The sequence below is a fragment of the Gymnogyps californianus genome, chromosome 2 (genome assembly GCF_018139145.2).
Source record: "Gymnogyps californianus isolate 813 chromosome 2, ASM1813914v2, whole genome shotgun sequence".
NCBI lineage: Eukaryota > Metazoa > Chordata > Aves > Accipitriformes > Cathartidae > Gymnogyps > Gymnogyps californianus.
Window position 1 is genome coordinate 140644824 of NC_059472.1, and position 13706 is coordinate 140658529.

General features: G+C 41.3%; 1 protein-coding gene across 3 annotated transcripts in view; it reads right to left on the minus strand.

The window, feature by feature from the left end:
• The window catches only part of PPP1R9A (protein phosphatase 1 regulatory subunit 9A), a 142047-nt gene extending 129632 nt beyond the window's left edge, over nt 1-12415 (minus strand). For all 3 annotated transcript variants that reach the window (XM_050891425.1, XM_050891426.1, XM_050891424.1), the window contains exon 1: nt 10949-12415. In XM_050891425.1, the coding sequence (XP_050747382.1) occupies nt 10949-12415 (1467 nt within the window). The remainder of the gene's footprint in view (nt 1-10948) is intronic.
• Nucleotides 12416-13706: the final 1291 nt, after the last annotated feature.

Genomic DNA, 13706 nt, shown 5'->3' on the forward strand with positions numbered 1-13706 from the left:
ATGTCCCCAAAATTTTTTTGCATTGTTAAATGTTACTTATAAGGTTAGGTCAATCTGATTATGCTATAATACAACGAAATACGTCCAAAAAAACCCTTAAAATCTTTTCTTAGATAGCTACTTTGATTGACAGTGGTGGTCTAGGTTCTCATTAACAGGAAACATTAAAAGGCTACTATCAATCCTTAAACTAAACTATCTGATTACAGGTAAAAATTCAAGCTGTATTCAATGAGCTCGTTAAAATATTCATATACATTTAAACAACGTTAACTATTACAATCAGGGAGAACCTACTGGAGCTGCTGCACCACCTTTGGATTTGCAAAACCATGCACTCTTATAATTTGCTAAATAATATGAGAGGTCACTTAGTATATTTTACAAATAATAAAATTAAAAGAATTAATCTTGGATGCAGTTTAGCTGCTTCCTTTGCCAAAGTTCACTATCAGGAAAATAATTTTTTTCTGATTTAAATGAAGCCACAGAACCACAGGATAGTTGAAGTTGGAAAGGACCTATGGAGGTCATCTGGTCCAACCCCCCCTGCTCAAGCAAGGTCACCTAGCACTGGTTGCCCAGGACCATGTCCAGACACCTTTTGAGTATCTCCAAGGACGGAGTCTCCAAAACCTCTCTGGGCAACCTGTGCCAGTGCTAAGTCACCCTCACAGGGAAAAAGTGTTTCCTGATGTCCAGAGGGAACCTCCTGTGCTTCAGCTGGTGCCCATTGCCTCTGGTCCTGTTACTGGGCACCACTGGAAAGAGCCTGGCTCTGTCTTCCTTGCACCCTCCCTTCAGGTATTTATATGCATTAATAAGATCGCCCTTGAACCTTCTCTTCTCTAGGCTAAACAGTCCCAGTTCCCTCAGCCTTTCCTCATAGGAGAGATGCTCCAGACCCTTCATCATCTTCATGGGCCTTCATTGGACTCTCTCCAGTCTCTTGTACTGGGGAGCCCAGAACAGGACTCAGAACTCCAGGTGTGGCCTCACTAGCACTGAGCAGAGGGGAAGGATCACCTCCCTCGACTGGCCTGGCAACACTCCTCCTAATGCAGCCCAGGATACCATTAGCCTTCCTTGCTACAAGGGCACATTGCTGGTTCATGTTCTACTTGGTGTTCTCCAGGACCCCCAGGTTCTCTTCTGCAAAGCTGCTTTCCAGCTGGGTGGCCCCCAGCATATACTGGTGCATGGGGCTTTTCCTCCTCAGATGCAGGACTTTGCACTTCTCCCTGTTGAACTTCATGAGGTTCCTGTCTGCTCACTTCTCTGTTCAGCCAGTTTTCAATCCACCTCACCGTCTGCTCATCCAGCCCCTACTTCATCAGCTTCTCTATGAGGATGTTATGTCCAAAGCCTTACTGAAGTGAATGTAGACAAGATCCATTGCTCTCCCCTCATCTATCAAGCCAGTCATTTCATTGTAGAAGGTTATGAGGCTGGTCAAGCATAACTTCCCCTTTTTAATGGTCAAGACTTACTGGTAAGGACTGTGTCATGCACTTGTAGTAAACCACAGAAAGTCTTAGCAGTTATTTTGGATCTACAGCTGTTAAGGTTGGAAATTGCTTTACTGGCCATACAGAGAGAAGGGGGAAAAGGAAAACAAAAAGGGGGGAAAGAAAAAACTCCCCTCTGTTTAATGGTATTTCCCTCCCCCCATCTTAAATATCAACATGAAAGAAATGTGCAAAACACTACAGTGGCAGTTTTTAGTCAACATACCAGATTAATAGAGGGGAGACAAAACTGAGCAACTACTTCAGAGAAAAAGGCTGGGCAAAGAGGAATAAAGAGCTTCGTGGTCTGGTAGTCTCATGCTCCCAAACACCACACTGAAACATTCTCATTTGCATTAGTGCATGTTGCCACACTTCTGAATCAGCAGCTTTTTCAAGAATGCTCTAAATCTCTACATTCATGAGTTCTCTCTGGTTTGCCCTTGTGAAAAAATACAGTATTAAAATATTCTGAGTACTCTGTTTAAGCAGTCCATGCACAATAGAATCTAATGGACAATCACCCAAGTCGACATTAATGAACAGGTATCTTCGGGTTTCTAAGAAGGCAGAGCTAACAGGTAAATATTTAAATATGTCAGAAACTGCCATATTTAGATTCTGTAGATATGTAGAAGCTAAATATGTCATAGTCCATCTTAAAGATGACTGCAAGCTTATAAAGATGTAAAGACGATTACAAGCTGGATAAAACCTTGGGATGTTTTTTTATCATAAAGGCCATGATCTAGAGGTATTAGACAGGAGTTTGATAGCATGACTTTTAAAAGCCTCTATAGCTTATTGCTTTTAAACAAATAATGTGAATAGTAAATTTGAAATACAGGTATTTTATCAAATAAAAGGCCCTAGGTCTACATGCAGCACAGTCTGAATATTAAAAGATATCCTTTCAATATCAACCAGCACCTTACGCCCTTGAGATTATGCACTGAATACTAAGGCAGATGGAAACTGCAGAGAGGAACATAGAAAGTTACAGATGTGCATGGACTAAGAAGTGCAGCTGTATGTGTAATAACGCAAGGCAAATGGGTCTCAGAGATAAATTCTGCATTCACACCTTCCACTGACTTTATCATATGGAAATATCTGAGTGATCTGACAGGTCTCTTGAAGCAACTCCAGTGAGTAAAATTAGCGTCTGCTCTCACTAGAATACTTTATAGATAAAAAAGGACACCACAGAATAACAGCTGTCTCTTTGTACCATTTAATTACAGGAACGTCAGGTACTTTTTTTAACAGATTATTTGTGACCTGCAAGTTCAACAGTGCTGAAGGAAATTCCAACCCTTAACAGAATTAACAGACACTGTTAGACAATACAGTAGTCTATTAGGAACATAGGAAAAGAGTGCCTGCTATTACAATTCCTTAATCTTAGTTGGAAAATGCTCAATTCCACCTTAAAAGTGGAACGCTGCCCCTTAGCCTTCAGGTGCTTTTTCTTTATGAATATACCAGAGATGCAATTATGCTCTTTTTCAAGCTTTGTCATCCCTCACTGAGCAAAATAAATCTCTTAAGCCTCCTATTTTATGATAGAATTAACCAAGAAAAAGACAGATAAGAGCAGCAAGTTGCTGCAGCTCTTCCTGCAAATTCACTCGCCATAAGCAGAATCCACCAGACACATTCCAGATGAAGTCTCCTTAGCAAGTTATAAAATGACACTCACAATTCCCTACCGCTACCAAAATATTTTGCTTCATATATCTAGAATGCCATTTCCCTTCCTCACAGCTGCATCGCACCGTGGGTTACTGCTGTCATTCTGCACAAGCGAGTCACAGAGTAGCTTTCTCCTTATCTGTCATCCCGTACAAGTGAGTCACTAGTTTACCGTGAAACTTCTTAGCTCATAAATCCATCCCCACTACTCAAGTCCTCCCAGTCACCCATATTTTACTGTAATCCTATGCAATGATAAGGCTTCCCCACTGTCCATCAAAAGCAAGTGTCATTAGCACGCTCCAACTTTCTGAGACAGAACTACTGAAATTTTTAACAAGGCCTTCTATCTTATCAAAGGCAGACACTAATTTAGTCTGACATATGCTACCTCTCATAAATCTATTTACAGATACTCCACTTTTCCATTTGCCTCCCTGCCTTTGATTATTTTAAAAGGTTTTTTTCCTATTGCTTTGCTATAGAAAAAAAAAAGATTAATAATTTTCAAGCTGCCAGAATCACGTCTCTACTTTCTGAAAAATAGCTACTGCATTTGCTCTTCTGCAGTTAAATACCATCTCTATTTTGACAGTCTTCTGTTTGTTTTGAAATGTTTGCTACAAGACTTTCTAAAATACAACTTCTTTCACCCAGCTCCCTACAAACCTGAGCACTAGGAACTTCTAGGTTTCATCTTCATTTCACTATAAGAATTTCCACTGCGAAAGTTTCCACCTGTATACATTTATTTCACTCTTAATCCCGACTCCATGCTCAACATGACCAACTGCACCAAAAATGAAGGCAAAATATTAATACAAACTGTGGATGATAGCTCCGATTGTAACCTCATGCTCACTGCATAATGCCCAGCCTCCTTTCTTGTTTCATTTTTAATGGATAAATAGCTTTTTACTACTTGGATTATTTTCCTTTACAAGGTCAAACTCAGCTTGACTTCTGGCAACATCTTATTCACACTTAAGACTTCTGAACTCTGACAGTCTTCATTTTTTGAACAACCACTTTTGCCACTCCTTGCAAGTTCTTGGCTAGCTTCTGATATTCTCTTTGGCTGGCTTTTCTTCTGATTACGTCTGCAATTATTCTGCTTTTTCTTGGGATGCAAATCCTACGTACTTTTTGTAATTCTGAATCAAAGAGGTTCCAAGAACCCCACTGTTAGGTCCCTTTGCTCTTTGGTTCAACTAATTTCAAACCATTTCCCTACAGTTTCTCAGTCTGCATTTTTTAAATTCAAAACCTTTAATTGGAAACCCCTTTCAATCTAAACCGCATAAACCTCTGATGCCAATTATTCAATCCAAACTTGGTTTCTACAAACGGCTCTTCTAGAATGTCCTCAAAGCTTATAAACCCAGTTTAAAGCAACATTATTTCTTTTTAGTTCAATAACTGCGTGTGAACATTGCATCCAGGAATAACTGGTCCCTAGAATTAGTAGTGAAATTATGATCTATACAAGAGTTAAAGTCTCCACAGCATATTGTGGCAGGCAAATAACTTTATTCCATCTACTGTATTCCAATAATTCCATGTATACTTAATACAAGAAAACTCTTTTGCACCTGAAATTACTGTGTCTGAAAGATTCATCCAGTGAAAGTATACAATTCCAACTCAATAATACATTTCACATATGAGATAACCACATAGAACACACTAACCTTTTAATAATCAAAATAGCAACTTGTTCTGGAATTCTTCATCCCTTCACTACTGTTCTTTATCTGAGAGCATCCAGTCTTTGAATCCTTAATATTTACTTCTCACTCCTTTCCCTGACAAATATATATAAAAGGTTCTGCCTTTCATAACAAGATCTTTCATAACAAATGTAACTGAAATAAAAGACCAGGCCCCAGAAATGCTCTATATATCCTACCACCAGAACAAAGAACCTGGTTTTACATCATTAACTTTTACAAATAATCCAAGTTAGCATCACAATCCTTGCAGTACAACACTTTTTATTACTACTTAAGTCTGTAGGATTTCCCACACTTCACAATACCTGAAAAAAATATAAGGTCATTTTATGTAGCGGAAGACACGTTTCAAGCTACCCAAGCAACAGCTCAGTATGTCAAACTACTTCACAAGTCGAGATTAATGGAATTAATTACCAACTTGCTGCCCATTTTACAGGATTCAAATACCAGCATAAAGGTTCAGTGATCTATTCAACATTACAGGAGACATAGCCTAAGCCTACTTAATACCTAGTTTCATGCTTTAGCCAAAACTACCGTCCACTCCTAATCTTGTAAACAAAGCATGGACACAGGAGCTAGAGTAGAGAACCAAACTTAAGGGAAGGAAAATATTCTTTCAGTGATTTCAGAAGGAAGCTACACATTTTTCTTTATCTGCAAGGTTTCTTAATTAATCCATTCAAAAGTGGATGAATTTCTCAGATTCTGTAATCATTTTAAATCTAATATAGCCTCGGGATCTTTCTGCAAGTCCTGTCTTCCACATTTGCCTTCAACAAGTGTCCTAACACCTGCCAGGACTACTTTGTTTATAGAATCATATGCTCACTGAGGTTGGAAGGGAGATCTGGAGGTCACCTAAATCCAACTCTGTATTCACTTAAGTAAAACACGCATAGAAGTGGTGGCAAGTTTGGAGCCAGGGACTGTACAGTGCTTGTGGATGGGTAACCTTCACTTACGACTTCTATGACCCAAAATAGTTCATCAACATTTTAACAACAGGTAAATACCATACTAAACATCGAATCAAGCAAAGAAATACTTTCTCAACACTAAAACGTGAAAATGTTTCCAGTATACTTTATTTTGATGCTTACCAGACAAAGAATATTTTATAGAGTAAAAATTTCCAAAGTAATTATAGTGTCAGATTGTTTCAGATTCTTTCTTCACCACTATTTACATTCCCGAAAACATTGTAGTGAGAGAAATGAGGAATAACTAAAAGAAAGACTTTCTCCTTGAACTGATTTTTAATAAGAAAAATCACCACATAGTTCATAAGAAATTTCAAAACAACTGTTAAATACAAATGTCATTTATATTTTACACTAAAGTAGAGTCACAGCACTTCTTGTAAAACCTGTTCAAAGGCTCACTTCAAAAAAAGGGAGAGAGAGAGAGAAGCACAAATTCTGATTCCTGAAGACCATTTGAACAAAACACGATCTGGAAAACTGAACAAGTGTTGTAGGGTATAAGATTCAGTCATGCTGCATGACAAAAGAGAGGAAGAACATAGGAGGCACGAGCACTAGTGATCATAATGCCTTCATATGGAATGAGCTGAAGCATGGAAGAGCCATTTGCTATGTCCCTTCCATTCCTGTTACCCTCTCTCCCACCTACCCCAAAACTCAGAGAGGTCTGCAGAGAGGTCCCTTCACCACCACTGCACCCTAAGGAAGCTTTATGGAACCCTGAAGACTGCAGCAGCAGCTTGGGCTAAAACCCCTCACTGCACCACAAATTACCTGCTGTTTGCCATATGGTCTGATCACATACTACCCAATCCTCTCCAAACCCTTTGCTGGGTAGGGCCAAGTCAGCGGAGTAGAAGGTTGCAAAAGGAGGCTCAGCAGGAGACATCAATTGCTGCTAACAGCTTTAAATGGTTTAACATGTACCTGGTGCTAGAAATAGGGCACTAACTGAAGGTGCAGCCATCAGCTATCAAGATACCAGACATTCTGGACTTGGAGAGAGGAGAAGAGGTGAACATTACTCTTCCATCCTAATTCTATCCAGGATGGAGGAAGCATGGCTCAAAAGGGACTGATCTGGACAATCAATACATTTCCATTTGCTAGAGTGTGGAAAGCCATGAGCTAATGAATTTTGCACTACTGGCAAACCTTGTCCAATTAGCCCACAATGTTTGGGAAGCGGCATACAACCCAACCCTCAGGAAACCGTGCAAAACTCAACAAAAGGCCAATAAATCACAGAGTTTCTGCTTTTCTTCTGTAGAAAAGTATCCCTGGCAAAACCAGGGTATTTTTTTCCTTATCACATTTACTTAACTTTTACACCTCTTACATTTGCCTTGGAGAGTTTCAGTTCTACCCCTGAGCAGAAATACAATACCTCAACACAAGAACGGGCCAGTGCTGATGAAGGCCTCTATATCGCTAGATAAACATTCATATCAACTGCTGTATCAACGTGCACATCCCTTGTTTAGCAACACACTCATGCCCACTGCCACCAACAGCACCAACTCTTGGGCCCTTTTAGGCTATTTTTTATTGAATGGCACCAAGCTGACTTAAGCTCCCACAGACACGCACAACTGCTAACGTCAGCGATGCCACACTCCAAATACCTAGAAACTCTCCAAGCCTGCAATGGCCCCTGGGCAGCCACCTGCTCCTAAAGGGACTTTCACAGAGATGAGATCAGCAAACATATCCCATAATCCTAGAGCAGAGTAAATGGTCCATGGAGCATGGGATCTGCGATAGCAAAATTACAGACTGTAACGGAGTAGAATTTCCTCCATCTGTTGACTCGAGTCTTTCTCTTTATAGTGCGTTTCTCAATAACTTGGTCTTTTTCCTGCTTGGGAGATGAGAAGAATTCAATCTTTATCAGTTTGATGAGTAAGATTTTATTTATTCAGCCTTCTGCCTGTACTTCATTACTTCTCATAGTCCACAGCATTTCCCCTAAAGGGACAGAAAGGATTCCCCTTGGTGGTAACTGAAATGTCTTTGCTCTTCAGTCTCAGCACTCTTCCAATTTACTTCTTACACGTCTGCCTGAAAAATCCCTTGAAAAAATAGTTCAAAGATGTTTATCTAGACCTGTTGAGAACTTCAAGTAACAACTTTACGGCAATAACTACCCACTCATTTCACAGGTTACACATTCAAATGCCAATTTTGTTAATTATTTCAGAGCTCACCTGTAGGAGGAGAGTGGAGGTACGATACTGTGAAATCAGCACTAAACATCTCGAGTTTGGGTTGGACTTTTCACACCACTATCTAGCAGAGTAGTTAACTACAAATTCCTTCATTTTAATAAAGACAAACCAGTTTTCAACAGTTCAGAAAATACTCCTACATTGCTTTGTATTTTCCTCTCTCAGTTACGCTATGCCTGAGATGATGTTCAGGAAAGTATTAATGAAACCACTTATGCTCACTAACACACAAAATTGCGTAGAACAGAAAAATTCTTAAATAGTTGCTGTCTATTCAGCTAGCAAGCATCACCCCCATGTAATGGATGGGTACAGGGAGCGATCGGGTGAGTTCATCCGCTAGCACTGTGCGAGGGGACAGGACGCAAGTCTCCCTTGCCCTCTGCACTGCTCATTTGTACCTATCTGCTGGGCAGAAACTGCTTGCCAGAGCTGGTTCATGACCTCTTAGCAGCGTGCCGAATCGGCAGCGCTGTCAGAGAGGCAGCGCAGGAGCCCAGAGACTCGCGAGCCTCCGAGGACCCACCGGGGGATTCTCCAGCTGCCCTTCCCGGGTCCCTGCCCGCAGCAGTGTGGCCGGGCAGTGACCTGATGCCGCTGGCAGCCTGCCAGGGCTTACGCTGCTCAACACTGCCGAGGGAATTACAGAGCGCTGCGGAGAAAAGGGAGGAAGGCTCGAGAAGCAGCTTTTAATTTTCCACAACTTTCGCTGCACTTCCTCCTAACGCAAGCCTTCCACATGGTCTCACTTCTGTTTCCCCACATGACTAATAGATTGCATGCACTGGAGGCACCCGGGACAAAAAGCAGGGGATCTCCCAAACCTCCCAATCCCTCCTACACTGTTCTCTCTCAATGCAGCTTTTATTCTGTTTTCTTCCTATCTACAATAAAGATGCTAAAATAATTAAAGCAATGATTCTTTTACTTTGGATAAGCTTGTTAAGAGTGCTTTATGCTTAAAACCATGACAAATGTACTCTCTTATTATTTACACAAATGACTTTTAGAGCATTTTCCTGATGGACTGTCATTATTACTTGATAATATGTAATCTGAAATGAACATAGCATGAAAAACTTGAGAAGAAGAGAAAAACTTTATTAATTGAGAGAATACTCTTACAGCACTTGGCATGACAGCACGATTCAGACAGACGACAGCAATATACTGGAGTAAGGATGTCACTGTTAGCTCTTTCAAAACAGAAACAGCAGAAAAATCTGACTATCTCAAGAATAAAATCAGTGGAGTCACTTTCTGGATTCTTATCTGTTGGAACCATAATAAATACGGTAAAACAAACCTCTGCACATAACTGGTAGATCTTTCAGAAGAGAGAACATCATCTTGTCTGTTAGTAGAGCCTGAGGGGGAAGGCAGTGGGGGGCACAACTTCCATAATCCTTTGTAATAAGTTTTCTCTACTTCATCTCCAAAAAAAATTAAAGAAAACCAGCTAGTTTAATTATGGGAATAATCTAGAGTGAGCACAAACACTGTTAGAATTTTTGTTCCATGACACAAGCCTGAATAAAATACTAACAAAACAAAACAAAAAAAATCCATTATCTTGGCTTGGAATATTTTGTTTCAGTGTAAAAAATGGTCTTTTCGAAGCATGAAGAACACAAGGCCATTCCCCTCCCTCCACCCCCCAATAAACAGATGTGAAAACCTGGTTGCTTCATTCAGATGAAAATTTCCTAATACAAATATACATCTTACCCTAACTTAAGCCACAGGTGGTGTAAATGCAGATTTTGTAAATCACATCACTTCAAGTTTGATAGTGAAACTTCTGTTCATTGATTTAGTAATTTTCATTGCTAAACTCACACAACGAAAATACAGTCAATTTCAATTACATATTTTTAATCTTAGAATGTTTAGATTTCAAGTACTCCATGATACACGGCTGTTTCAAGAGCCATTTCTGGAAAAATGACTATGTTTTTGAATTGTCCGTTTGAGACCACGTGCACTAAAACCAACTCGGAAGTAAAACACTTTTATACTTAACTCTGAGGCTCAGCAGTGAAAAGCTGGTACAACAAAACACGACTAGTTATTCCTTCCTGAACTGAAAGTACTTGAAACTACATTCTTAGCCGTAATTTCAAGGTACTTAAAAATAAACCAAAAAAGCTCTGCGAGAAACCCACCCTTCATTAGGTATTTCAATCAACTGACTTCTGCCTTTCTGTATACTAGATATACATATATTAATGTTTTAAAGTTTAAAAAAAGTGGCGATGCTACTAGAAAAGATGATACTAATTCAGACGCAGAATATTAACAGTCCTCTACTAGCGAGACAGAATCACATTGTATTTCATGACACAGTGTTTAAATACAGGGACTTTAAAGAACATCTGATGAGAGCTGAAGAAAAGCCATTCGATCTAAAGAAGCTGTGATTTCAAATGGAAAAAATCAAGCAGCACAAAGGCCACCAAATACCTACTTCTACATTTCACCATGTGATTACAGTTCAGTCATCTAAGTCAAAACATGCATGTTAAAATTCTCAAACTTCACAAACCCAGCTGTCATTCTCAATTTCTGCTGGCTTAGTCAGCCATCAAGTAGTCTAGGAAATGACACAAGCTCATCAGAGCTCAGCTTCCTTACTTCATTTAAGATTACGCTCGCTGGCTGACTGTAATAAAAGTGTGTATCGAAAGATCCTCTGCAATCTTTTCAAAGCCAAGATCAGCTGTCAAAATCTACTTCAAATAAAGTTGCATTTGAAAACAAACCAAACTGCATAAAAAGAATGTAGGAAACTTTACCTTAATTGGAGCACGGCTAAACTGTATTTTTCTGTTGGCTGGGATTTCATCTTCATCTGGCAATCCATTAATTTCAGAATATTCCATATCAGGTTCATAACAGTTATTTTCATCACTGTCATCCTGATCATCCTGTTCTGTACCTGTCTCTCCCCAGTCAGAATTGTATCTTGATCGTACCCGATACACATTGTAGTCAGAGTGCATGTACACGTGGGAACTCTGAAAATTATTCACATCTTCATGCACTTCTTTTTCACTTGCCTCATCATAATGGGACTCAGTAGCATCTGAAACAGCATCTGTGGCAAAATCACCACCTGAAGCTACATTTCCTGGTAATTCTGCAGCTTCAGGTCTATCAAAGATACCCTCTGTATGTTCTGACCGTTCCTTTTGTTGCAACAAAACTTCTGTCTCTGTTTTTGACTTACTCCTAGCACAGCTGTCCACAGATCTGTCGCTGTCAAGCACGTTGACCAAATCCTGTTGACTTGCTGCAGAGCTCTCAACAGAATCAGGACTTGCCTCTGTACTCTTCTTTATTTCTTCAGTTGTTTTTGAACCTGCCGAAGTGCCTGTGGACGTCTTCTGTCTCGGTGTTGAAGGCGTGCTATTCTGCTGAGAGTTCTCAACAGACATTACGCCTGTACTCTGTTTGGCTGGGGGAGACCACGTGCTGGCATCTTTCAAAGGACTGAAACCCTCAAGGTTTGCAACCGGCGAGGAGATATTTGCGACAGTAGATGAGAGGTTTAGTGGATAGTGACCAGTTACAGAGTACTCTTCATTGTTTTCTGACTTTTCTACCACGATTACGTTGTGTGAGTCAGTGTTTTCAAAAACTGCACTGAGCTGACTCACAGTTGGAGAGACGGTCTCTGTCCTTGGGCTGAGACTGTCCAGTGAATCAGTGCTGCCTCTGTGAGACTTAGAGCTGCACCACTCATCCGGAAGCTCATTGGAAACGACTTTCTCTTTCTTTGGGGAATAGCGATTGAAATGTCCTGTTTCATGAGCGTTTCGCTCAAACATCTTCCGAGTTTCAGTAAACTTGGAATAAGAAGGACCATCATGGATAGTATCAAATCTACTAATCCTTTCTGAGACGGACGATTCCAATTTTACGATTGAACCATCCGCTTTTTCTACAAATTCTTTGGGCCTAATTCGCCTTTGAGGTGATGGAGGGCCACCCTTCCCCCTGGTTTTAGGGGTAACTCCAGCACTTTCAGTGGGCTCCATACCCATCTGCATAAATAAGTTCTTAATCCTATTGACATTTGAGCCATATTTCCTTCCCCTGCTCTGCGAGGCCTCTCCTTCCTCTTTCGCTTTTTGGTCTCCGTCTGATTTCGGTTTGTCAAAGGTGCTTTTCAGCGCCTGGAACTCAGTTCTGTAAGCGTTCCTGTGAGGAGAGGCACTTCGGAGGGTTGATCTTTCTCCTGAAGACTCTGTTTTCATCATGTTTACTCCAGGAGCGTAAAACCAGCTTACATAGTTTCTGCAGTACTGCTCTCAGTAGTCTGTCACAGCTGAGATTCTGCTTGAGGAGTGTTTTTCTCAGGGGGCACTGCCCTTCAGCAGGGCCATACTCGACAGAAGATCTGGAAGCAAATATCTAAACACATGCGGTCAATTCTGACAAAGCAGCACAACCGAGGACTCTCAGGAACAATGGCTGATTTAACCTGCAATGGAAAGGAGGGTTTTCTGAATCATGTCAGGTACTTGTACTTCTTTAAATCAAAGCCACAATTTCCATTTACTGTTATTTGATGTATTTACAAAAAAACAGTAAAAAAGTTACAACCTAACACTGCACAGATGATACATGAAAACTTGTCATTACAAACTTCTTCAAATTGATCGTTGCATAATTTGCAATCTATAATATCATCCCATAATGAAAGAACGGATTATTGTGTCTTACCGTTCACAAAGTATCATATTGTGCCACAAACATGCATGCAAAGGAAAGGCAACGTGACAAGAAAAATAACACTACTTCTGTGTTAGTGAACTTTTCTAAAAAATATAATTAAAAAAAATCCCAAAATCAAACCTCTGAGTTCCTGACATCTAACTATAAAGTAATTCATGCAAACATGATGGTTCTGCTTCCCTGAGGCACTGCAAGACAACATTTGCTCTCTCAGAGAAACATAATGGTAGAAATACCATCAAACATAATACACTTAGAAAGGCAAATTAAACAGCAGCTCGAAGAAAACTGCACCCAAAGTTAACATCCTCAGCTGACGCGGTAAAGAAAGTGAAATTCGGTTAGAGAAAGTCGCCCCTTGTCACGGGCAGCGGTTTTAGCACCTGGAAGAGCCTGGAGGTGCCTAAGGAGTGGCTGCAGAAACGGAGCCAGGGGCTGGATCCGCTCCCACCGCCGGCCCGGGGGGGCTCGCAGGGGCCGCCGTGCCGGAGCGGCGAAGCTCCCCGGCCTCGGCGGCCGCCCCCGGCCCCCGCACCCCCGCGAAGGGCAGCACAGGGCTCACCGAGAGCCAAAACCCTCTCCCTTGCCGTCCATTCCTCCTCCCCAGCCCTCGCTCCGCGAGCCTGCGCCCTGCCGCGCCGCCGCTGCTCCCGCCGTGACGGGGACGCCTCATTTTGGGCGCTGCAACGCACGGTGCTCGTACCAAGGCAGGGAACCCCGCCGCCGCGGCGGGAGAGGCGCGCCCGTCCCCGCGCATCCCCGCGCTCCAGTCGCGCCGATCGCCACCGGCGATTGAAAAGGCCACACGGCAGC